This window comes from Calliopsis andreniformis, chromosome 3 (genome assembly GCF_051401765.1).
Source record: "Calliopsis andreniformis isolate RMS-2024a chromosome 3, iyCalAndr_principal, whole genome shotgun sequence".
Classification (NCBI taxonomy): domain Eukaryota; kingdom Metazoa; phylum Arthropoda; class Insecta; order Hymenoptera; family Andrenidae; genus Calliopsis; species Calliopsis andreniformis.
Window position 1 is genome coordinate 19,364,078 of NC_135064.1, and position 26,518 is coordinate 19,390,595.

The 26,518-nt window shown below is 37.2% G+C and overlaps 3 protein-coding genes across 6 annotated transcripts in view; 2 read left to right on the top strand and 1 right to left on the bottom strand.

The window, feature by feature from the left end:
* The window catches only part of LOC143177503 (dual specificity calcium/calmodulin-dependent 3',5'-cyclic nucleotide phosphodiesterase 1), an 80,798-nt gene that overhangs the window by 31,672 nt on the left and 22,608 nt on the right, over positions 1-26,518 (bottom strand). The window lies entirely within an intron of this gene.
* On the top strand, positions 1,742-14,640 carry Hbg3 (alpha-glucosidase). Its single transcript, XM_076393593.1, has 9 exons — positions 1,742-1,841; positions 2,072-2,230; positions 4,929-5,266; positions 7,313-7,438; positions 11,263-11,673; positions 12,615-12,870; positions 13,199-13,394; positions 14,022-14,162; positions 14,379-14,640. Exons 2-9 carry the CDS (start codon positions 2,077-2,079, stop codon positions 14,467-14,469), a joined length of 1,713 nt encoding a protein of 570 aa, XP_076249708.1. The 5' UTR covers positions 1,742-1,841; positions 2,072-2,076; the 3' UTR covers positions 14,470-14,640.
* Positions 18,208-25,588, top strand: Aglu2 (alpha glucosidase 2). Of its 2 annotated transcripts, XM_076375438.1 has the most exons (8): positions 18,208-19,044; positions 20,490-20,677; positions 21,517-21,801; positions 22,645-22,887; positions 23,513-23,704; positions 24,198-24,411; positions 24,765-25,095; positions 25,239-25,588. In XM_076375438.1, exons 1-8 carry the CDS (start codon positions 18,888-18,890, stop codon positions 25,381-25,383), a joined length of 1,755 nt encoding a protein of 584 aa, XP_076231553.1. In that variant the 5' UTR covers positions 18,208-18,887; the 3' UTR covers positions 25,384-25,588. The 2 variants fall into 2 exon arrangements, with proteins under 2 accessions (XP_076231553.1, XP_076231554.1); XM_076375439.1 differs by lacking the exons at positions 18,208-19,044; positions 20,490-20,677 and adding an exon at positions 21,102-21,231.

A 26,518-nucleotide genomic window follows, 5' to 3' on the forward strand; every position in this document is an offset into this window, starting at 1 on the left:
ATTATAAATGCATTAGTTATGACCCCATAATAAAGAAACTATTTATGGCTTGAACTCACGATAAGATAAAGGCGAGGAGTTAATCCGCGAAGTGATGTCATTTTGAATATATGCAAGAGGTTTAATAACAAAATAACTGATTCAACTATTATTACGAATCTTCTTGTAATGTTGTTAGAAAATATATCGGAAGGTTTCTCCACACATTAAATTAACCATCTAAGAAAATTTGCAATATGGGTACATTTTCTCGTGAAGCAAAACACAGCGCTCGAATAATGAAATGAATTAACCATCAGCATCGTATTGTTATCTTTTCATACAATATTCAAATGGTGTAAGGGGAGCTCGTTTAGTATTCCACGCTTGGGACAATTTACAATTTGCAACCAAGGAAGTGTTCCTTATGCGGCAGTCATGTAATTCGCTTGGATCGCGCAACATTTGTTCTGTATTATAATTTCTTCTTTACATCAGTTGTAATCAGACTGAGTTCATAATAGAATTTCTCTGAAAACCCTATCAGACCTTAAACTTCTCACTTAAATTTATCCAAAGACTTTCGAGCTTGAGGAGATTCAATTTCTATTCGACAGGGAGCCCTATAGGGAGGCTGATTATGTTAAAAACAGTCTAAGAGCAAGAGGGGAAAAATATCGCGTCATTTGGAAAGGAAATTCGTTAACGATGGAACGTGAGCTCTTGGCTGCACAGTGTCAGGAAAGTTTTACGTTTGGACTATCGAAATATCGATTTCATGGTTAGGTAACCGAATGCAAAAGCAAACGTTGTTACATTTACACATCGTCTCCTATGTTCCTTGGCAATATGTATGCATACAATTTGCCTCAGTTAGTGTTCTACACGTATACTTCTGATGATAAAAATATCAATTCTGATGATCGTCCAAATCTATTTTGGATACTACGAGGAAGTCACTGAAAAGTCTTGCTGTCTGCGTATCTCCATCTCATGTCTAGTCAGTTAGATATTGTAACTTTCTAACGAGGAAAAATAATTGATACAACTCATCCTCATTATAATCCTCCAATTTCGTTTTACTTTCATACATTCTCGTTAACAAATGAACTACCTGTACGTGTGTTGAATCCACAACGAAGAAACACTTTAATAATGTTTAATGGATATTGGCCTCTATTTCTACAGTACATCCACGTTATTACTCTCAATAATAAGAAATCATCTATCTCTAAGGTCCACCGCACGTCTTTCTCCTCAACCCTTGAATAATTTTCTTAAGAGCAAATAAAAAGAACCTTACTCAGCCAAGTCCTCAACTCGCTCTCCCCAAACATAATTTCCCTGCAGAGCATAAAAATTCCCCATAAAGGATTCTCTTAAAATCTAGGCGAAATTGGGTAGCTCTAAGCTCCTATTCTCCAAAATTTCGTTAACGAATAACAGTAGGCATTGCCAGTAGCCATCAACTGAGCCAATAGAGATGAACCGATACAGGGGCATCTTCATGGATTCTTATCACGAAGACAATGGGCACAATATTTGCTATTCGAACGATCGAACAAGCTCTCAATCAAAATATGTCGATGATAACGCCGCGATTACCCTCAAAAAACAGATGACGAGTGTGGGTCGATAAAGTTCACACGATCGATCCATTAATCACACGTATAGAACGTTCGCCAATCTCCTACGGAAACTGTAGACCCTACCCCGCTCCAATTACACAACGCCACTATAAAAGTGGCAACGGGTCGTCGTATTTCACTGCAGTTGACGTTACAACGTTAGCATTGACAAATGTCCAAAAGTAGTCGGTGACTGGTATTAGAATAGCGACGGTACAACTCGAGAATCAAGTGGTAACCATTTGACTTGCTTCAATCGATTACCTTTACGTTTTTCTTTTTCGTACGAAATTAATTCGGGATTCAAGGAGTTTCAAGAACTTACAGTTGACCAAATTGCCGAATTTCCGTGGGCTTCGTGCACAGCCGCGACGCTTTGTATAGTGGCAGGGACGGCACCGACTCACCCGATTAATTAGACGGCTAACTTCGTACTCAACAGCGCGTATTCTCTGTGTGTTTAGGAAACATGAGAGCGGTAATAGTGTTTTGTATAACGTTATTGTCCGTGGCGGCTGGACACGATCAGAACAACGATGAGTGGTGGAGAACCATGTCCCTTTATCAGATCTACCCTAGGAGCTACATGGACAGCGACGGCGATGGCGTGGGAGACATTAAAGGTGAGCTTTCCTCTTCAACCATCTGCTGGCTTTTTAAATGAATTAGTTGTCGAGTTTAATTAGTATAATTAATTATTAGTGACTCGGTTGGCATAATTTATTACGTGGTTCTCTCTTAAGTGAATGAAGGTCATGAGTAGACTGCTCATTTTTATGCAGTTTCATATTTTTATATACACAGGTAAAAAAAGGAACCTAAATAAGAGTTTGTTTAAAAGATTTTGAATAAAAAGAACCCATATTACTCAATGCAGTTTCAATGAAGATTATATTATGTGACTATAAATATTCAAACTTTACTCTGCAATTTCAGTTTTAAATTAAATTCACATAAACGAATTGCGAACTTAAAAATACTTCCATAACCCTCACAATTTTACCAAACAAACAAGCCACCATTACATCGAGGAACCAGTAATTAAACATAAACCATAGTTTGCCGTTTCACCTTGGCTGCGTTCAACTTCCCTTCAATTCAGTGCCTTTGAAGTCACCCTAACATTAAAAGAATTCCTCAATTCGCCACGGAAAGTCGGTCTAAAAGCAGTCAGGATACTCGACGGAGATTTTCTCGCGCGCAAGCGAGCAGCGCAGAAATTAACCGTGAAATTCTCGCGCCTGCAATCACCTCAGTTTCCTCCGGTAACGAGAGCGTAATTACGTTTCCACTTCGTCCTCGTCCCACAGTCTTTCGATCTGTTTGCGCGCTTACGTAACAGTGCACGGTGACAACGAGCAAAACAGCGCAGTATAGGTCGCGGACGTAATTAACAAGGGAAGCTAAGCGTACAGGAGTTAACTGAAGAAGGGAAACGAAGGAAGTCGTCACGGCGAAGGTTGTCACTGGTGACGGGAGTTCGAATCTCAACTTTGAGGGGATTCGAAGTTTTTCGAGACTACAAAGATTCGAATCACTTCGAACGTGATTCGAAGCCTGAAACTCTTGAAAGTCTTGAAGGATAACTCAAACTTTTCAAACTCTCTGTAGTACTTTATGCTAATAGGAAGGTAAAGGACCTAGTAACCTACCATGTCTCGGTACTTGGACACTATCCTTAATTTTATTTAGTTTTAAGGTTAAATTCTAGTGTACCTAATAAAGAGAAATAAGAGAAAAAATAAAAAATAGTATTGAGATACTTGAATGCAATTCAAGTGTCCATTCAACCTAAATGTTTAGGTTGCCCACTTACTGGATCATGTGACATCTTAAGCGCTCGATTACAGGGTTATTTACCTTACTGCTTGGTCGAAGGTACATATTAGAAATGCTTCTAAGATTTTGAATTCTTACCTCTCTCTCAAGACCTATTAAATCTCCCAAGACTTCCAGGAGCTCTAAGCTTCGAAACATCCCCGAAGTGATTCGAGATCAGTCGCCATCACGAGTTAGCGCCGTTTAAAGGAACGGAAGAAATTTGAACGAAACTCAGGTCGTCTGTGAGCGAACACCTCCGCCCCTTTGACAGGTGAAAGCCAGGCGAGGTGACGTGTCTCGGCAAAGGGCCTCGAATCTGAAGCGAAAATTCCACGACGTTGAAAAATAATATCGAGCTCGGCGTCGTTAAGAACCTCTGTTAACGAGGTGTTTAGTAGCAACTTAGCGAGGATCCTCGTAATTGAATACGAAGAGGCGAGGCAAGCGTCATTCTCTGAGACTTCCAATCTTCTTGATGGAGAAAAATGTGAGAGCGACGAGGAGACGCGCGAACAATGAGCAAACGAGCGATCATACTGGCGGTAAGAGTATTTCCTTGTACGATACTGGAATGAAAAGATTAGCGAACGATGCAGCGGAGGGGGAGAACGAGGAAACGTGGATTCGAGGCGCGAGGTTTCCTTCGACGAGTGAGATCGTTGCTCGTTGAGGAACGAGAGCTTCTTTTTAGATGGTGTTTAACGTTTGCTGGGGCTGGTCATTGAAAGTAGATTTGATTTTTTGAAGAGAGTTGCCACATCGAAGACTCTTTCCATACGTGAATTTGGTTTTTCGTATTTTATCTCTGAAGTATGAGTTACACATTTTGAGACTCTTAGAATATCTTAGAAATGTAGAAATTTTGGAAAATGTAGTACAAGTATGTGGAGAAAATTAAATAGAACTTTTTTGTATCCAGACTTTGAAATCTAATTAACAATAGTGTAGAGTGTTGCACAGTTCAGCTGGTAGGACTTTTCTGGGTCTTTCTTTAATAGTGATCCTTGAATCTTCAATGGGATTCAAATCTGAATTATCTTCAGGCTTTCAGAGTAGATTTCATTCTGTTTGAAAGCTGTTCTTTTCTTTACAGAAGAAATCTTCTTTCTAAAGAACCTTTTGTTATTGATCTTGCTCTTTTCTTCCGTTTGAAATGGACAATCTCTGAGTCCAATGCAGAGATAAGTACGTAGATATGCAATTGTAAGCCATGGCGAATGTTGGATCTTTAACACTGTAACTTCCACATGTTTTTATACAGAAGAAGTTGAAATGTATGTTCAAAAAATTATATCCAAATATTAACTAAATATTTACCTTCTTCTAAAAATGTTCGTTTAAATAACAAGCTTTCTAAGCTTAAATAAATATAGTAACTTAAGTAAGTAACTGTCTAGACAAGAAATAGCCGAAGAAGTGAAGAGAATTCCACACCTACAGTAACCCAGATTACAGTGACACTTCACTCTATTGAGAATCGATTGCTTTTTCGCCCCCCAGGCATAATGATCAAGCTGGATCACCTGGTCGAGTCGAAAGTGGACGCATTTTGGCTGTCTCCTTTCTATCCAAGCCCGATGGTCGATTTTGGCTACGATATATCCGATTTTCTATCCATCGACCCCGTCTTCGGCAGCATGAAGGATTTCGAGGATTTAGTGAGCCTCGCACATGATATGGATTTGAAAGTGGTTGTGGATTTTGTTCCAAATCACTCTTCGGACCAACATGACTGGTTCAAGCTGAGTTTGTTAAACGCTGAGCCATACAAGGACTACTATGTGTGGCGCAAAGGACGAGTACTTGAAAACGGCACCATTGTGCCACCGAATAATTGGGTAAGTCTTCGTTGTTTACTAATTAAATAGGTCTCTGATGAGATTTACTATTTAGTAGATAATATAATAGAGAATTGTAGACTGATTTGTTCTGAAGAATTTTTTTTTGTGAAACATAGACAGAGATCAAATTTGTCTTTGTTAAAATCGCAGTTTTAATATTTTTTTAATTAGCAGTGGAATTTGAGGGAATTCGTACAGTGTAATTTTGATTTTCGATAGTAGTGAAAGGGATTACAGTGTAAAGTTTTGTTTAGCTCGGAATTAAGCTGGGGTTACATCAACATAGTGAATAATGGAGTGGCTACAAGTTGGACGAACGTGTTCGAAACTTTGGGATGATATTCGATGAAATGAGTTTCAAAGATGAAAATCATTTTATAGTTTCAAATAGAATTCGTGTAACTTATGTTCAAAGTCAACCTATCTAAATTAACTATCATTTTACAGATAATTATATTTCGATCTTTGTTCAAATTAATTTCGTACTATTCAAACTTTATATAAGTTAATGCAACATTTCTAACTTTTCCTTCTTACGAAAACTATGCTAATTAAGTAGTATCTATTTAATTCGATAATCATTACGCTAGTGTACATAAGAATCTTGTTGAATATTTTACTGAAACTTGCCAACGGAATCTCAGGAAGCTGCGGCAAAGTTATTTCACGGAAATTAATTTGACCTGGGAAGATTAAAGACACAGATAAGTGAAAATCGATGACAAATTTTAATTGCAGAATTTTGGAGGCGAATACGTCTGATATTAGAGTTCATTAAAAGGGAATTAAGCGATTGAAATCTCTTTTTCACTTTCATTAAATTTCACATTACGAGGAGAGATTCCCACTGCGATAAGTTTTTATCGCGCATTGATGGAATTCCTCTGCCTACCAAAATAGCGGCAGACGGTTCACTGAAATTTATATTCCGCCGCAATTTCAGCTCATTAAATTTAAAGGTTTTTTCAATTACAATTTTCATTGGGAACCATGTGAACCATTCGGGAATAAGGGACCCCGCTTTCGAATCGTTTTAATTTCCTCAAAAATTCAATCTGTCAGTACTCGTCCCACGTTCTCTCGAATCTGGTTTCCATTCACACGTACACCAGCGCGCGTAATCACTGATAACGCGATTCAACACTGTTTCAATCGAAGGGCACGAATCATGAGTGCCGATGTCCGCCTCCTTCGATTACATCTCCTATCGACTTCTATCGATCTAATCGACATTGTTTATGGACATTTCGATAAGGGCACACGCGAAAACTGTTCTACAATTTTTGCCAAACGCATTTCAGCTCCATTGGTTAGATTCCAGTTTCTGAAAAATCATTCTTTTTTTAAAGGCGAATATTACTTTACATACATATTTTGTTAAAAAAATATGGACCATAGGAGTATTTTTGTTAGCTCTCATTTTTTCGTGGAAAAGCACACGTGGAATAAATTCATTTGAAGCAAACCCGCCTTAAAAGATCGTTCACAGTGAAAAGCGTGTTTCGATAAAACGAAGATTACGAGAAAAATCGAAAAACTAAATGGAACCGACAATTAACGATGATGTTTCCAATGGGAACGTGTTTTCTACTGGCAGGTTGTTTTTTCATTTTTGGAATGATTTTATTGCTTTATGTTTTACGATACGGTTCGTACGAACGACACAATAGCAATATCAAATTTATTTTTCACTCTCAAATGAACTTTACTATGCGAAATATCGACGTATACATATTTCATAGATTTGTGTAACAGTACCATCCTTTTTACTAAAAAAATTACATTAAAATTCAAATAATTCACAAAACATTCCTCCAACAGTAGCAAATATGGCTATTCATGGATTCCTAATCCCAAAATTTGGTTAAAACCACGCAACGAATTCCAAACTGCGATTTTACATTCGACAAATGTTCAGCTATAAAAACTTGTATATCTGTACCATAATTTTTACCGCGTGTTCACGTCGCGGGAAATGAAACTACAATTTTTCAAATTCTCGTACAGTTTGCTAAAGTTGATAAATTACGTGTGTGCACACAGGTGAGCGTATTTGGAGGATCAGCTTGGACGTGGCGGGAGGAGCGTCAGGAGTATTACCTGCATCAATTCGCGCCAGAACAGCCAGATTTGAACTACAATAACGAAAACGTTGTACGAGAGATGCAGGTGGGTATTCAGGGGCGTGGGTGTTTGCGAAATAATCGTAATTAAGCACGCGGCTACAGCCAAAACCGCGACCTCCTATGGTTGGATTGTTCTGCGGACGTGCTGGAAATTGATACTGGTTTTGGGTATTAATGAGGATCTGTTCTTTATTTTAACGTTGCGCTCGATGAACAGCGATGTCAGGGCTTGCTGTGGTTCCACGGTTCACTTGAAAATCATTCGGTTCTGTTTCATTCGATCACGAATTTATTTCAAGCTCTGCCTTGAGAATGATGAAAGTGGATCAGGATAGAGCTTGGATGCTCAAAATCGTGTAGGCAGGGTGGAACAGTAATTTTTAGTACGAATTCTAAGCAATTTTGTAAGTTATATGTTTATTTGAAGGATTCTAGTGGAAGGGGATTCAGTTAGAAGTAATTCTGTACCTCAGAGTTAGAGTAACCAAAGTCTGTTTTTTCAAAATTAAGTTTTTTACAGGATCTTATTGCTTTCTCTTTGTTTTATTAGAATAGTAGGAATTTAGTCATGCTACGTTGTAAGTGGAGAACATTTAATGTAGGTAAATCGCATTTGTTCTTCGGCTCTCCTGAAAGATAAGAAATAAGAACTTGAGTTACTGTAGCTCTGAGGTGCAGAATTATTTCATTCATAAAAAATATTATAGCTGCAATATGAAAGAAGTAGATAATTTCATCAATTTCTGCACTATGTTGCTCTCATATTTCTTTTAGTTTCATTTCTATGTTACGTGACACTCGTGGCACTTTATGTGAAGCACTCTCTACAAATGTTCTATACCTACTTCTATAAAATAACTCTGCCGTCTATTACACTGAATGACATTTTCGAAAATCGAAGCTTTTCGAAGCTTCCAGCCCTTTAAGTCGAATTTAGCCTTCCTATTTTCTACCTAAAATTGTAAATTCTATTTAGTTTCATTGATCGAATGGTTCGACAGTAGAAAATTCTCTCGAGGATTCAATTACCGATGGTCCAGCGATGAAGTTCCAATTCCACTCGGGCCTCCTTCTGCCAAAATTAAGCAGAGGTAGATCGACTACATTGAATTATATCGATGACAAGTTACGTTAGAGTCGAGAGACTGTCCATTCTAATTTCATTTAAGCTGGTTTGATTCTGATTGAATTTTCGAAACAGTAAGGGAATCCCGATATCGAACACTCCTCTTATCACTGTGTTATCAGTATTCTTAACAGATTTCATTGAACTACGAACAGTTGTATCGATAGCAACTTTTTTGACAAGATAGCAAGTGTTATTGTTATCAGGAAAATCGGAAATTTGCTATCTGACACGATCAAGCAAATGCACGATATTTTATCTGAAGATAAGAAGTAGTTGTTAGGAATATTTCCCACTTTGGAATTGCTTATGTAATTTGGTTAGCAGAATGGAATCTCTACAGATTAGTATCTGTGATAGAAGGAAGTATCCTCTTTGATAGATTCAGATATAGAAATGTGTGAATTCATTTATCTGTTTTCTTAAAATCAATCTATACGCATGGAAAAGTATTTCAGCATTTTGGAAAAGTAGTTCGACGCAATATTAATGTTATTCAGTGGATGGCGAAATCCATATTTGATATACTTCAATTTGTTAAATAACTAAAAGTCTCCATTATCGAATCTTCACGTTGGAAGTTGATACCAAATACTGCAACTGCATCTATGAATTTATCGCTTATTTTGTAATACAAATAAATGATAAACTCAATTTAAAAAATTTTTTACTGAGACCACTTTCTTAATTATTAGCATATACATCAGCTTCTCTCCTGGCCTGAATAAAAAGGCACATGTGTTTTGATATTCTGAATGGTAACAATGAGATTATTGTCAAGTGACAGAAAGGACCTTCTCGTATACATTACACCAAATCGCAGACCTTTCCTTCTTCACGATCATTGACACGACAATCGCACGTCACGAGTAGATACCTAGCACAATTGGCTTGTCTTTTATTCCAGGAGAGAAACCTCTTCATCGAACGCCACTTGTCAAAAAAATGCCACATGGGTTCTTGACGAGGGTCAATCGTTCTTTCAATGTCACCATCGGTACAGGGAGTTCCATAATTGTTGTCATAATAAATCAGCCACAGAACCAATAAAAAGACAGTAATTTTCAAATATCACCATGGAATCGTCGCAAAGGTTCTTGTTGCAATTACTGCTTTAGTATCTTCGAGAACAAAATACAGAGACAGAGTGTTAAAAAGAAGCAGAGGATGGGAATTAGAGACGCCATTCAAGCCACTCGTTAACTAAAAATGACGTTAGTTCTTTCTCAGGGTTCTTATCGAGTAGAGATTTCTTTGCTATAGAAACTTTCGGATTTAATCGATGTCTGCCACTATACTGGGAGATTCTACTGTGACTAAAGGCAGTCATTTATAATTTTGGGAGATTGTGCTAATATTATTATGTGTATTAGGAAAGCAGATAAGTGAAAATAGATTAATATAAAGTCTATTAAATGATCAAAGTAGCAAAAGGGGGTTTGTACAGATTTTATTTCAAATATCAATTAGCATCTCCTGCTTTGCTTTCGTTAACAGAAGAATCATTAGTTGTTATTTAAATTTCAATATCAATTAACAGTTTAATGAAATGAGTGCCAAAATATTAAAAAAGGTAGATAGAGTTCATCCTTGTTCTACTGAAAAATTATAATTTCTCTAAAGACGTTATACCTACGACACTTGTCGAATAATTTAGGATGAGATCGAAAATCCTCGAGTGACCTCAATCGTATCAGTGTCTCCCTAGAGTCTTGGAACTTTTTCCAAATTTTCTGCATCCAATTTGAATGTTAATAGCTCAGATTCAGCAGTAAGGTAGAATATGCGTGCTAGAATGATACACCTATAGGCTTGTTTAAATCCACTAGACGCAAATATTGCGTCTGATTTCGACGAACGTGTCTCGAAATATTCAGTGTGGGACGCCAGGTGATGGGAATTCGCTGAATTTGCATAAATCGAGCTGCCTCTATGCACACGTGCTTGTAGAACTATACTGAATTGCTCAAAATTCGTGAAATTTGCCACGATCCTGCGTTAATTCGTTCATATTGTATTAGTTATGACACTTCGAGGTAGCATTAAGGTATGGCTGAATTTACTTAGGATCTTACGCCTACTTAAAGGCCTTTAACAAACTCAGGACCCTTTTTAAACAGACATGAATATCGAATGTATATTTATTTTTGCTATCATATGAATGGAAATGTGTTAGCAAAACTTGTAGGGAGAATTTATTTTTTAATTTAATTTTTAATTGAATTTCTTTCTTCTATCCCACAAGTTTGATATATAGTCTCTTAATGTTGAAATAGATCCTATACCGTCATCTTTAAAGTCGAGTATATTAAGAAAAACGTTTTAGTAAAATAATTGTTACCCAACGAGCATAGATTAATCACGTAAAAAACATTTTCCTTGCAACTGCTTCGTATTTCCGTGATTTACGCTCGGTTTAATCCGTCGGGGATCGCACCTCCTTCTTTATTCGAGCGATATCGTTCCGCTGGAACGCTTCAGGGACTGTTAATGTAGTCATCGGCTGAATGAATCCGATGAAACTTTATCTTCGTGACTAAAACAAAGTTCTCGGAAAGGAAATCGAACAAAAACCAACATCAATAATACAAATTGTAGCAACGATACGATTCGTGAGACAACCTGCAGTTTCCGCATTATTTTGTATTCTTAATACACTCTTGACGTCTAATTTATCGCGAACTACAGTACCCCAAATTTTTCTATACGCCTGATATTTCAATATTTCACGTATTTTGTAGAACGTCATGAGATACTGGTTAAGCAAAGGCGTAGACGGCTTCAGGGTAGACGCTGTGCCCCATCTTTGCGAAGACAGCCAATTCTTGGATGAACCATTGTCAGGAACCACTAACGATCCCAACAATTATGGTTACACGGAGAAGACGTACACAAAAGACCAACCACTAACCTACGAGATAGTAAGAGGCTGGAGAGGTGTCCTGGACGAGTATAACACTAGCAAAGTCATGATGATCGAAGCTTACACGAACATATCGATGACAATGAAGTATTACGAGGTTGGGGCACACTTCCCCTTCAACTTTGGAATTATCACGGACTTGAACATGAATTCGACAGCGGCTGATTTTAAGAGAGTCATCGACCAATGGATGACGAACATGCCTGCTGGATGTACTGCTAACTGGGTGGTAAGTTGAAAATGATCAGAGATTTCAGAGGTAAATAGATTCTTGATTTGGAGGAACAGTAGGGTATAGTTCTGAATGTAAAATATTCAATTCTCTCTATAATTGATTACTTCTCTTATTACTTTTCTCTCTCTTTTCTCTTACTACGTTACTACTTCTCTCTATAACTGAACAGAGCAGGTGTCTCAATGCTTTTATACAGAGGTGTAAGTAAATATTTGTTTCGCCCTTCAAACTACCCTCCAAAGTGTATTTAACTTTCAATATTTCGTACATTTCTGTGTGAATTCATACAAATCCACTATTTAATGGCCACAGTCTGTTCTAGCCTTGAAAACTAGTACACAGAAAAATGAAGCCCCACACAGAGAAATCCTCCATTTTTCGAAACAATAGTATTTCAAGTCTATTCCCAAGCGAGCCCCCAAATTTTCCCATATTTTCCGATTCGCTAGCGAAGGTCGCGCCGTCGAAGCGCGTCAGCCGAATCAATTGGCAACACGCGGCCGCTGTCGCGTCGTCGCGCAAATAGCAGGAAACAAATTCACTCGTTCGGCAGTTTAGTCGTGCGAGGGAGGAAAATCGAATTTCCAGAAGCGTCGGCCTCACAGAAGCTCGTTCGATCGGAAGCCACCCAGCGCGACCTATTCTCGAATTCGAAGAACGCGCTCGCTTTCAAACAGCTGTCGAACGTGAGCAGTGCAACACGTGAACGAGCTTCAAAGTGTCCACGTAGCGACTGGAAAAACAGGGCCGATCGACTCGTATTTTTTTCGAATGCCTCTTGCCCGAGCCCTCTCTGCAGCTCCTCTGTGCATGCAGCCTGTTCGATCGTGAAATTCCAAGCGACAAAAAGAAAACGGGACCGCGCGTGAAATCGTAGGGAAAAAGAGGAGCGCTCGAATTTTTTCTGGAGGGTGGTGAACGTTCTGTGTACGCAGGCTGGAAACCACGACAGGCCCAGGCTGGTGACGCGTTTCGGGCCACAACGTGCTCGAGCTGTTTCTTTGTTGACGCTGCTGCTGCCAGGAATCGGGGTGACGTACAACGGCGAGGAAATAGGCATGGAAGACACGTGGATCTCTTGGGAGGAGACGGTGGATCCGCAAGGATGTAACGCTGGTGTGAATGGTTTTGAAACGGCCTCTAGAGACCCCTGCAGAACGCCGTTCCAGTGGGACAACAGCACTTCGGCTGGTGAGTTCGTGATTTTTTTGGGAAATGTGCAGCGATGAGGAGAAGATCAAGAAAAGTAGGTAACATAGAGTTTTTGTAGATTTTTTAAAAGTCTAGGGACCTAGGCCATCAAAAGAATCTTTGGTGGATATAAGGAACCCAGATTACAGACGATGTTAAATAAAAAAAGTAATTGCTGACCAAGAGTCAAGTAGTCCTTTCCAAAGAAGTATATCATTGAAAAAAGTTTTAGAGAAGAAGAATGTTGCGCATTCACTGTTGCCACTTTTAAGTGGACTAACATTATGTTATATAAAAAATGACTTAACTTGAGAATTTGGTGTCACAGGATTCTCCACAAACCCACACACCTGGCTACCGGTCAACGATAATTACCCAATTGTGAACTTGGAAAGAGAGGAGGAGGAAAGGGACTCCTACTACAGATTCTATAAGGAGATTGCTAAAATGAGGAATTCGGCAACATTTGAAGAGGGAATCCTAAACACGAAAGTGTTTAACGACAACGTTCTAGCGTTTTCCAGGTAAGAAAAACTACTCCATGCAAGTCCTAATCGAATAAATTTCCTGGTTGATTATGTTCGTTAAATGAAACACGGGATTTGAAGCAGACAATTATCGCGTGAAAAGCGAATAGCAACCAGTTGCGATCATACGCTCGATTACGTTGTCATTGTTTAAGTGTCATTCACTAGATCTGTGTACATAAATTGTGCAGTTGCTAATGCTGTTTAAAATGGGCTTAAATTATGACTAAAAGAATTGAATATCCCTACTAGTTTTTGTTACAGTCCATAATTAGGAAAATTACATTTTTAGTGAGACTTTTGCAGACATACTATGTGGACCATGTTCACAGAATTTATACAAATTAGTAAACGCAAAAACAACACTTTTCATTAGGTTATAATATTGCACCATTTCATTTTTAAAGAAATCGAAGAAATGTTAGAAAACGTGAATACTCGAAAAGAATAAAAGTAGAATTTCCCTTTGATTGAGAACTCTATTAAAAACTACATTTACCTATTATCTACTTTAAATTACAAATATTTTCTTCGTTCTTTATTTATCACTGGATCAAATTCTACTTCAAATATTGTTATAAGATTAGCTGTATGATCCTAGTGATTTATTCATTGTTTCTTTAGGGAATCTGCCAAGGCTGGCTCTGCGTACGTACTGATCAATCTCGGAACCAAAGAAGAAACAGTGGACTTATCAGCGTTCGATAACGTATCAAGCCAAGTGATAGTATCTTACACTTCGGTTGGCTCTGATTTAACACCAGGGTAAGTGCATACTTTTTGCGTAACGCCTGCAATTTTTATTTATCTGCACCTCACCACTTGTGAGAAATCGGTGCAATTACGCCGTGTTTCGCTTTCCACGAGCTAGCATACTATCGCGAAGGGAGAATTGAACTTGCTCGACACTGACCAAGTAAAACTGCCAAACACAAAATGTCATCTTTTCTAACGATATTGCCTGTCCATTTGCAAATACAGATCCGCTTCAAAAGACATCAATAATGTGAAGATTCCAGCGTCAGGAATAGTGATCTACACTAGCAACAGTCAATCATCACAGGACAATTAACGCAGATTATAGTAATTCAGTAAAATTAATCACTTCGGTGATTTTAATATATTCAAACTAGACAATTTTTTCGTTAACTTATAACTTAGTTTTACTTCGTACAAATATTTTAGAAAATGTATTCAGAATATTGTGATTCTGTATTTATAATAAAGTGTGTTTTGCAATGAACTTCCATCTAAATTCAATCTCCAAAAATGAGAAAAACTTTCAGTACACCAATCACAGAGTCTTGCAAAATGAGAAACTATAAAATCTTCAAATCCCAAATTTGGATAAAAATTCACTGGAACTCCTTTATGTACCTATAGCATACAAGATCTAAACAGAAACTCTAAACAAATTCAACTATAGAGGGATCTGGACTAGAAGACTCAAAGACAGCGCAGCAGCAACTTCACTGTGACCTAAAGTATTTTGACCACCTATAACTTGCCAACAAATCGTGGTCTCTGATAACCCTCCTTCAAACAACAGCTAGACACCAGTCAAATATTCGCAATACAGAGTCCAGAACTCGATTCGTTCGGATCGCTCACTCTTCCCCGAAAGGCACCATCTAAGAGCGACGCGACGATTGATGGCAGCCGTTTCGTTTGATCACGCCGAGCTCAACGTAGCCGCTGTCAATCCCTCTGCCAATTAAAATCGTCGCAAAATCCCGGATGCTCGTGACGTGTGTCTCGTGTTCACAAAGCGACAGCCGTCTCCGTATGCATCGGGATTTCACTCGTCAACTTTCCAAAGTTCTTTCGCGCTCGCCGAAAACCAGCTGCCGCTCTCTACTGCATTTTCTTCCTCGCTCGCAGACGCTGTTTTACCTTCCCGTTCGGCGGCATTATTCCAGATGCGAACTGTGTGACAAGTGACGGAATTGGATATGTATTCGGAGGCGCGAGAAGGCTTCGAGGAAAGCTGCCTTTGCACGCTCTTAAAGCAGACGCACTTAAAGGGGAGGCTCGATCGAAAGTTTCTGGGATTCGAGCTACGATCTGTGGAGTTTCTTAAAATTATTGTACATTGGGTGAGTCAGGCAAGTGTTGCTTAAATGACTGTTATACCAATGTAAATCGACCTGTCGTTCACGCATGACTGACGTGACAATCAGAGTATTAATTGGAAAATTAATTACCGATCCTGTGTATGTGTTGACAGCAGGTGTAGAGAATGTTTGAAAAATTGTGCCAGTTTTTCAGACAATTTTGCAAGCACCACTCTTTGTAAATGTTTTTCAGGATATCAGAGTTGGATTAGTTTCTTCTTATATTTTACTGTTATTATAAAATACCATTCAATTTGAAATATCTGATCTCTGCAGTGCATTCTATTTCGCAATGATTAAAAGAATTGGCAATTTAATAGAATAGAACGACACTTCCTCAGGCAATCTCGCTGAACGCGATACCTCACCTTGAAAAAGTTCCATCCCCAAGGGGTGTGAAGCTCACGGCGTCGCTAGATAGAAGCAGACCTGTAATCTCGTGGAATCGATAGTTTCGGTCGTATTCGAACCGAAAAATAGTTCGTCAAGTTATTCTTCCCCCACGAGAAATTTTAATTAATATCACAGATCGCTCGACAGAGATCTCAATGACTCCGTCACGCGCTATTATTTCAATTGACTTTGTATCCCTCCGATATTCTCGGTACCGTGAATAATACTACACGATTTCCGAAATGAATTAATTTCAATGCAAAACGGATTCATGGAAATTCTATAAATACGCAAATGACTGCGCTTGCACCGATTCTCTGACGTATGTACGTCAACGTAGAACAATGTCTGATACGATACTGTCTGAATCAGAGTTGCCTACAGGAATCGGTTCATGCAAATGTACAGTAACAAACAATAAACGAAGACACGATGGTTAACAATGAAGGGAAACGAAACAGTGTGCAAATTGTACTTGGAATAAAATTATGTAACCTCGATGGTTTACTCTTAATAATTCTTTATCTGGATTATCTATGATACTTCATACCTCAGAGTATCATAGAAATTCACTGTCAAGGAGAAATAACTGTCTAATGTATGGTTCTTCTCGAGACTTTCTACCGCAAGAATTTCACTCTTCCTAAATCCCTTGATGCGTGGTATCCTCGAAATCCCCAGAATTTTTAGAGCCACCGACTGTGTCGACTGATTCAATCTTGAGATCTAGATACGACGAAGGAAGTCGATTCTGGGACGCGACTTCCGTCCTATATTTCGTGAGCAACCCCTTCGCTGCGATGAAATGAATCATTCATTTCGCGATGGTAACTCACCCTTTTTACTCTTGAAAATCTGGGCAATCTAAAGAAGTTATTCATCTAGATCGTTGTGGTTATCATCTGTGCTTGAGTTGAAATAAAAAGAAAAGAATTTAGGAAAAAGGCAGCGTTGAGGAGCTGAAGAAGCTGTTGTTTTTAAATATTTTCAATAAACATATTTTTGGGGATTATATTTTTTCTTTAGATTATCGAATTAACAAGAGAGTCGTCAAAAGTTTAGTTATTATGCTCATAATATGGATAAATCTATATTGAGAATTCAAAACACGTCAGAGATTTTAAACAAAAATTTATATAATTATTCCCTATAATAAGAGGGGCAAATGGGAACGCTCCATTGAATTTGAAAAAAGCGAGGACGAAATTTTAAATTACAAAGTGAGATGGAAAAATTTTTACTTCAAATTTGTTCGATGTAACAAAATTATGAATCGTATTTCTACTGAACGATGGAAGCATAGAAAAAGCATTTCTGTTGAATGCATTTTATATGAATATTGTGTAGTTTTTCAGGTCCCCAAATTCGTGAAATTTTAGTTCGAATATTTTTAAATAAAAATCCTATGATAATGTCAATTTATGACAGCGTTACCTCTCAATAGAATCATTTTGTATAATTTTATTATCACTTATGTATTTAAATTTCTTCGTTACTATTGCTTTATCTTCAATTATTATTCAATCACGTTGCATTCAGTAGTGAAAGATTATAAATAACATCAGTGAACAAGTTTTAAAGCTCACTGTAATAAAAAAAAATTTCCTCCCGTCGCAGATGAACAAAGAGAAGAGAAACTTCTGGTTAACTTCCGTGCAAAGAAAGCTAAGAACTTTCACGGCACCAATAATAAATTTCTTCAGATATTCCAGAGCAAAAAGGCAAAATATTGCGTGCAATATTTCCTGAAGATTTCGAGAAATGTCAAAATGATGTAACATTCACCGTTTCTTCACTGCAACATATTTATAATATTATGCAATTACAATAAGTGATTACAGTCAATTGTGGAATGCAGTTTTGTAACTGACTCCTAACATACTAACAAGACTATCAGGTCTATGCGTCAGAGCTGTATGACAGCGATGATTCATCGTTTGGTTGTATGCGTTTCGATTTTTAGACCCAAGTCGAGAATAACTGTATCGGGTATTTCCCAAAAGAGAATGGAAAAACTCATATCAGTGATTATAGTTGAGATAATATAACTACATTGTGATGAGGTATTACTATATTTTAAAAATAAACGTGATCAATTTTCCTGAAATAATTAACGTCAGAATCACTTCAGAAACCTATGCATGAAAATTCATGGATATTAATTTGATGTATTACTGTACATGAGCAAGAGATACAAAATACCAGATGAGCACGCAGTAAGTCACTGAGATATCAATAAACCAGTCATTTTCGTAACAAGAAACATGGATGACGTTGAAAATAATCTGAGCGTGTTTAAAAACGTGATTCTGAAGTGTTCTCAATAAAATTTTCAATTATATCACTTTTGTGATAAATTCCAGTAGTTTTTCCCCTTGAACAATGGATTTATCTTCAACCTCTAGAAAACACTCATAACGAATTGCATGCTAGTCGACAAAACAGGAATATTCCTAAAATCAGATATAACATGTCATAAAATTGCACTTTGCAAGTTGCAATTTAAATATCCTTTAAACACACAGATATAAAAAATAGATTACTTTCTAAGTCACTTTTACTCCTTAACGCAAAGAAAAAGAAATACAAAAGACAAATATTTCAAAATTCACTACTATAAGCATAGATTACTTCGAGTCCAACAAAAAAAGTTTCAACTCCCTCTCGAATTCTCCAAGGATTCCTCAATGTCAGCGACGCGACGTGCAAGGGGTTGAGGGTCCTCGAAGCCAGTCAAAGGTGGCACATGAAGCCATCCTCCCGTCACACTCTACTTCTCGCAATTTGCATAGCTAAGAAAGACTGGTCCAGTAGCAAGAATGTCGATTCGCGTGATCGTTTATCAATTTGATGAGACACCACTTATCGACTACACCTTATTCCGACCTCGGTTGATAACAATGCGCAAGCCGTCACTCTTTTTTACCGTGGGACACTGCCATATAAGCGGACACCTGTGATCGCGCGTCGCGTAATCTTAATCATGAAGAGCATTGGATACATCGTCTGCCTCCTGTTGGCTGTCACCGCGGTGTCCGCCCAGATCAAAAACAAGGGCTGGTGGAAAAACAGCGTCTTCTATCAAGTGTACCCGCGAAGCTTTATGGACGACAATGGCGATGGTGTCGGGGACTTGAAAGGTAGGTGAAATATGTGTGGATTGTTGCATTGTTGTTTCGAAGGGTGGTTGAATTCAGGTGCGTATAAATGCATACAATGAGATTACATATGGCAATGGTGCACATATGTATTTCGGTTCGATAGTGTAAGTAATAGAGGTTGCTTCAGATTGGTTTTATTATTTATTTGGATTGGTATTGTGATTTTACTGTCTCTTTTTATTTATTTTGATTTTTTTATTCTATAGTGATGACCTTTAGAGGCAGTTATTTAGAAAAATATGTGATCCATTCTCTGATCTTTGGTAGAGTATTTTTCAGTTTTATTTAAAAGGAATACTGCAATTCTATTTCAAAGTATGCATCGTTGTTCTAGAAAGAAATTCTTCTTGAATTAATTAGTGACAAAAGAATTATTCTTTATTTAAACACGATCTCATTATACGTCTACAAAGGTAAAATTAAATAACGGAGTTTTTTGGGATATAAAAAATTTTAATCAAACCTCATGTCATTACCCAGAAGGGAACTTTTAATTTGAAAAATTTTGCTTCTTTTTCACGTTTGCTTTATGCACTGAATGTGCGAAAATGACGTCACTTACGAGTAGAGGAAACAAGAGTCTTTACATATAGCAAAATATAATTACACTGTGGGTATCCCGCTTCCTTTCTGTAATGTACGTGATGTAACATACAGGCAGTCTTTGTATGCATAATCGTAATTAAAAGAATCGCTAACGAGGCACATATATGTTTCCATGTTTGTGAAAAATTCTGAACTTTCATAAAAATCGACAACCTGATAATTCATTGGGTTTCTACTTACTCTAAGTGGCATCGATGGGAGACACGATAGTAGTAGTTTAAGTAACTTGACTTACCTGAAACGAAAAACGAAACACATATTTAATGAACCATTTTCACAACTTTCATGAGATGCAATACGAAAGCTCTTAGACTAATATTCTACTACATGAACCATTCAAAAGTGAATGCACACAGCCAGTAGCATTCATCACCTGGAATGAAATCACAATCCATTAATTACTAAAACAAAAAATTCAAAAAAGAAAAAAGAGAAATCACACTATTTCCATAAAACATATTCTGCTGCACTACTCGTGTTTTGCATTTAATGTTACTTCCAATCCATCACTTTCAATCTCTCCCTCCCTTTACCGATCAAATGGATCAAAATGTTCCAACATTATCGACATACGTTCCCTGGCGCTTTTAACCACTGCACATAGTAACTATCAGTATTACAGGTACAATCATGAAAAGAATTCTCTGATGCACTTCGCAACGAACACATTTCATAGTGCAGCCACGAATCTATAAAAATGTTTGATCGATCAATTTCGAAATAATACAGAGCCCTTTCGTATTCCAATTCTTAAATGTCACCATAAGATATAGTAAATTATACGTAACTAATTGAAATTTTTCTGATATTTGCAACAGGTATAACAAAGAAACTGCAACATTTCAAGGATATTGGAGTGAGAGCTATCTGGTTGTCGCCGATAAACAAGAGCCCAATGGTTGATTTCGGATACGATATATCAGATTTCACGGATGTCGATCCCACTTTCGGGACCTTGTCCGATTTCAAAGAACTTGTAGCGCAAGCAAAGAAACTCGACTTGAAGGTACTCTTTCTTTACGTTCATGGCTAGCTACATTACGATATATTTACAATAACTCGTTGATAGAGTTGACAACTTGGCGCTATGCTGCCAGTTGCGTTACAAGAAATAGTGGGAAAATATAACGAGCGACTCTAGAACGTTATTTATCGCATAAACTCCAGTTATCGTAATACCTATTGCAAGCACGGCACTCTTAAAGGGTTTACAGACGTCGCGATATGTCATACGATAAACCGTACAATAAGTGGCAGTTGTACAACCCTACACGTCACAATTAGAGTTCATACACTCGTATTTTAGTTCTGCATTTTATCGTACAGTATATCGTCCCTCTGTAACTTTTTATTGCACGAGTATTGTTGAGTGGGACAGAGTTAATAATAGGGGTCGCTAAGAGACTGACAATGAACAACATAGTAAACTATCTAAATACCATCCAACTTAATCGGGTGTTTAGCATTTACCATTATTTAGCCATTAGCTATCAGATATTAGAAGGCAAAATGTAGGAAATTGGTATACGATACTGTTGGGAGCAAATGGGATTTATGCATGTAAGTATGTTATGAGGGAAGAAGGATGCTTTCCAAATTTCTCTGTAGAACGTTTCTACACAGTACAATTTCTATTTAATCGTATACACGATAGCAAATAACAGGCCAGATAAAAAATAATTATTTCTCAGACTTTATATCTACTCCTTAGATCACAAATCTACGAACACGTGATCAATTCTTATTGAAGAAAAATTCTTATTTATCGATGGTTTATCCCTTAGACCTCTTCAACATAAGTTATAAATTATTTGTATTTACAATGAATATCACCACGATTCTCAGGTCATCCTGGATCTGGTTCCTAACCACACGTCCAATAAGCATAAATGGTTCCAACTGAGCGTTAACAAGACAGGGAAGTATAAGGACTACTATATATGGAACGATGGAAAAAATGTAACTAATGGAAATAACATCACGCGTGTGCCACCAAATAACTGGAAAAGTGTGTTCAACGGCACAGGTTGGACATGGGACAACACGCGACAACAATTTTACTATCATCAATTCTATCCTGCACAGCCTGACTTGAACTACGAGAATGAAGACGTACAGAAGGAAATGAAGGTGCCCTTTTTTATCATTGTATTATTGTTTCTTCTGTACATGTACAACCGATCGTATAAGCCACGGCGAAACTTTATCCGTATCGTCCACGTCAGCAAGTTAGACAGCGTCCTATATATATCCGTACCTACCAAACTTGCACTTTTAAGATAAAATAAATAGTCTAGGCTTTGCAGACAACGATGCTGAACAAGTAAATGCTTGAGGTGCTTTGTAAAACTTATTGTTCGGAATTGCGATCTCGTTTTTTGTTTGTTTGTTTACTTTTCTATGATCTTTGTTTGGGGCGATTTTCGCGAGATCGATCACGACTGTCGATGGCGTATCATCTCTAATAAAGTACAGTTTTGTCACAAGATCACCATCGTCTACTTACTAACCATTTACATAATTCCTAGTCGGCACGCCACGTGCAAAAGCATCCACCCCAGGAAAACGAAATGGTCGTCTCGGGAAAAACTTATACTACTGATTTCACTGTATTTGACCTGGCCTGACTAATGTACGCCGATAGTAGAATAAGTCCTCAGTCAGACACATTTCACGTGAATTTTAAACGTTCTTGCAATGATTAATAATATAATACTAAAATGAAGTCTCAAACGCAATTTCGTCAATCTTGATTTTCGTCGTGTTCTGCATGTAAAATCATCTCTTGAAATTAGCGACACCTGTTGTCGAACACCCTGTACATTATAATTAGGATACTGAACATATTAACAGAATTTCGAAAACTAGCAATGAAGCTTGAGTTTAGACGACGGATGTCTTCAGTTCAGATTCTTCAATTCCATCTTTACTTCGAATAGCTTACGAGGTTTAGATCGTAGATTTATGTTTCAGGAGGTAATGAAATTTTGGCTGGACATCGGAGTTGACGGATTCCGTATAGACGCTGTGCCACATTTATTCGAGAGCAACATAACGCAAGACGAACCTCCGAGTAATATAAGTGGTGTTGGACCAGACGATCATCTCGCTGTGCTTCACACTCTAACAAAAGACCAGCCTAAAACTTACGAGTTGATACAGAGCTGGCGAGACTACGTGGACAAATACGCGGAAGATCGTGGGCAGGACGAAAAGGTGAGCAGAATCAATCGTGTTAATGTACGGGCTGAATCAACTGTTCGAATTTTGAATGTCAAGACTTTGTCTTGTAACTGAGAACGTAGTTTATGTTACTGTTGAAAACAATGAAGTTTTAATGTATTAAGAAATAGAAGACGAAGATAATAGTTTCCTTATATGTTCTTTAAAGTTACAAAAGTTTGTATTCTTAAAAAAAACGAGACCGCGTTAGAAACGATCCAAGGAGTGCAGCGAAATTGAGTCTAGGATACTATATTCAGCACATCATTCGTTTAATTAAATGAATGAAATAAGAAAAAAGTAGAAAACAGAAAGAATTATTTATTTAAAAAAAATGTATTTCGACTTAGGATCATTTATAAATACACACGTCACTCTGATTTTAATTGCAACACATCAAATATGCTTTTCTTTTTATTTTCATACTCGATAGTGATCGATAATGGTTATCGATTAACGTAATCTGTTTCAAGTGAAAAAACGTACGATAAATGAGTACGAACAGTGGAAACAGTTTATTGAAGAACTTTTGGCGCCAAACGTTAACAGGCATTTTGATAGTTTCGATTTAAACATACAAAGAGTATTCAAATCGAACGTTGTCTGTTTTATAAAACAGGTGTTACTGACAGAGGCGTACAGCAGTTGGGAAAACACTATGAAATACTACAGCTTTGGCTCAAACGTACCGTTTAATTTCAAGTTCATAACAGACGCAAACACCAATTCCAACGCCGATGATTTCAAGAATATTATTAACAAATGGATGCAAATGAAACCAAACAGAACCGATGCTGTACCTAATTGGGTGGTATGTAGATTTTGCAGAAGTATATAGTTTGTAGTTTTCTGCAGAAGGTTTTAGAAACTATTAACGTCTGGTATAAAATCAATACGAAAGCAAACGTAAGTACAGGATGAGGTAACACACTTAAGTCTAGCAATAAGCTCAGGGTCTCCCGAAATTGGTTGACCTTTCAAACGTTTCTTGATACTGGGTCACATAGTAAACCTTGAACTTGACTTCAACTGGACTTTCAATTTAAATCAACTTAGTTTTTGAATTTTTCGAAGAAATGATATACCATTTTTAAAATTTTAAAATGTTTAAATTTTTAAATTCTTAAATTTTCAAATTTTCAAATTTTCAAATTTTTAAATTTTCAAATTTTCAAATTTTTAAATTTTCAAATTTTCAAATTTTTAAATTTTCAATTTCTACCTCTGTAATTGTCTATAACTTTTTACTAATCTGAATAACTTTCAAGAATGCATCATGTACATATTCTAATACATTTCGGTAGATGGGAAATCACGACCGAGTTCGTGTCGGAACTCGCTATCCAGGCAAGGGAGATCATATGGTGATGCTAGAGATGATTTTGCCTGGTGTAGCAGTGACATATTATGGAGAAGAAATTGGCATGGAAGACGATCCAGAATTGACAGCGAAGCCAGTATTCGATTTTCGCGACGGCTGTCGTACACCATTCCAATGGGACAATAGCACAAGCGCAGGTTAGCAAATAGTTACTACTACACACCTACTTTCGAAATATAATTATATGTATGTACATCCACTCTCCTTCCTTCGATACCCTACAATCAGTTAGATTATCTATAGTTTCGAAAAATCATATGACGATCTCAAACTGTTACTTAGAGAGTTACCTAGAAAATCGAAAATACTTTATCACTTGAAGACTTCTTTGCACTGAATAAACTAAATTCATTCTTTAAAGAAATATACTAATACTACGAGATTACCAAATTAATCTTGCTTACTACATTTTTAACGAGCTGCTAGAAATGTTGCAAAGAATAGAAGAACAGCTGTTAGTAATTTCAAAACATTTATTTCTTTTGAACAGGCTTTAGTAAAAATGCTACAACATGGTTACATGTTAACCCCAACTACAAACAGGTGAATCTGGCGAAGCAGAAAAACGACACTGAATCTCATTATAAACTTTACAAAGCATTAACCGCTTTACGAAATTCTGAACCACTGAGTAATGGCACTCTGGTGACAGATGTTCTGAAGAAAGATGTATTAATGGTCATGCGAAAAGGTGTCAATGATACATTGACACTTTTGATAAACTTCAAAAATCAAACCGTCCCGGTCGATCTGTCGAATGTGACGAAACAGAAATCCACGAAAATACTGCTGAAAAGCGTGGGCGCTAAGCTAACTCTAAAGTGAGTAAAAAGAATGATAAAGATGATACGTTACTTAAACAGTTAGCTGTTTAATTTTCTAACGTTTAACGTAATAAGTTTTATTATTATAGGATTGATTCATAAAAAACAGCTTTGAATAATAACATTTGTTCATTTCTCAGCACTGTCCTAAGCTCATCGACTTTCAACGTTCCTGCGGACGCAGCTGTAGTTCTACATTCTACCCCAAAATCTGGAGCAATGATGGCCACTTACTCCATCACGAGTCTTCTATTGGTTGTGTTAATTTCGTTCTTCCGATCGTAGGAGGATAAAATGTCACAAATGACATGTATCTATATGCGATTGAAATTGCAACACAGAATTGTTATTTATCTCATCATTCTTCTAAAGTACAGAGGCATGAAGAAATCATGCAACGTGAGCATAAGGTAAATTAAAAATTATAATCAATCAACAACTATATTGAGCAATGTCTTTAGTGATAAGTTTCTAAATAAATCTATCTGATAAAGTATATCGATGACTGTTTATTGCAAAACGATTTGCCTGTAACAAGATAAGTTATTATATGACAAAAAATACTTGTGTGGTGTTCTTAATCTGAGCCCTTGAAGTATGTAGCCGAGACATTATATCAGTACGTGAAGTATTTTTTAGGAACTTTTTAATTTACATAAATACAGATATTGCTAGATAAGATCAGTGGATGTGAATCCATTTTCCCATATAACGAGATTTGCATCGAATTCTGTACGAAGACGGGATTAAATTCAGTATCATTCGGAGGTCTTGAAAATCGGATAACTGGTTATTTAGTTAGCGAACGATTAATCAATTTATGCCCGAATTGGAGGTAATGTACTTATGGTTATTCGAACATGCGAGCAACGCTAATAATCGACCAAGCGAAAATTCATTAATTAATATAGTTTCGAGCATCTGCGTGCGCGTCGTGAAAATAGATCTACTGAATTAAAATTATTTATTTTCTAAACTCTCAAAACGATTTTCTAACAAAATAGAATTGCAAACGAAAATATCCTAGAACGTGTCACAAATGTTTTCAGTACTGTTCAAAACAATATGTGCATCTCTGTTAATTATTTGACACGCGTTACTTAAATTACTGTCTCATTATTCGAGTATTTCTGTGAAACCAGTGACAGTGATGTGACTTAATTAACGATTCTCGGATTTCGACAAATATTTCGGATACGATTCCCCATATCAACGACGAATGAGATTCGCGCGATCCTATCAATTACGACGAATACATAATACTCCAGCTGTAACTTTATTAAACACCTGTTGCGCGGAATTTTACAACGACCCCGTAAACGAAAATCAGCCAGAAAGAAAATCGAGTTTCATCGCGACGATCGAGAAAACACGACCGATATCTCTTTCCATTTGATTTGTACAGCGCGTAGGAAAAATA

Excerpts from the sequence above, each read along its gene's own strand:
- Aglu2 (XM_076375438.1), top strand. The coding sequence starts at position 18,888 with ATGAAGAGCATTGGATACATCGTCTGCCTCCTGTTGGCTGTCACCGCG. Across the intron at positions 19,045-20,489 it reads TGGTGTCGGGGACTTGAAAG|GTATAACAAAGAAACTGCAA; the intron begins GTAGGTGAAATA and ends TATTTGCAACAG. Across the intron at positions 24,412-24,764 it reads GGACAATAGCACAAGCGCAG|GCTTTAGTAAAAATGCTACA; the intron begins GTTAGCAAATAG and ends TCTTTTGAACAG.
- Hbg3 (XM_076393593.1), top strand. The coding sequence starts at position 2,077 with ATGAGAGCGGTAATAGTGTTTTGTATAACGTTATTGTCCGTGGCGGCT. Across the intron at positions 2,231-4,928 it reads TGGCGTGGGAGACATTAAAG|GCATAATGATCAAGCTGGAT; the intron begins GTGAGCTTTCCT and ends TTCGCCCCCCAG. Across the intron at positions 7,439-11,262 it reads ACGTTGTACGAGAGATGCAG|AACGTCATGAGATACTGGTT; the intron begins GTGGGTATTCAG and ends CGTATTTTGTAG.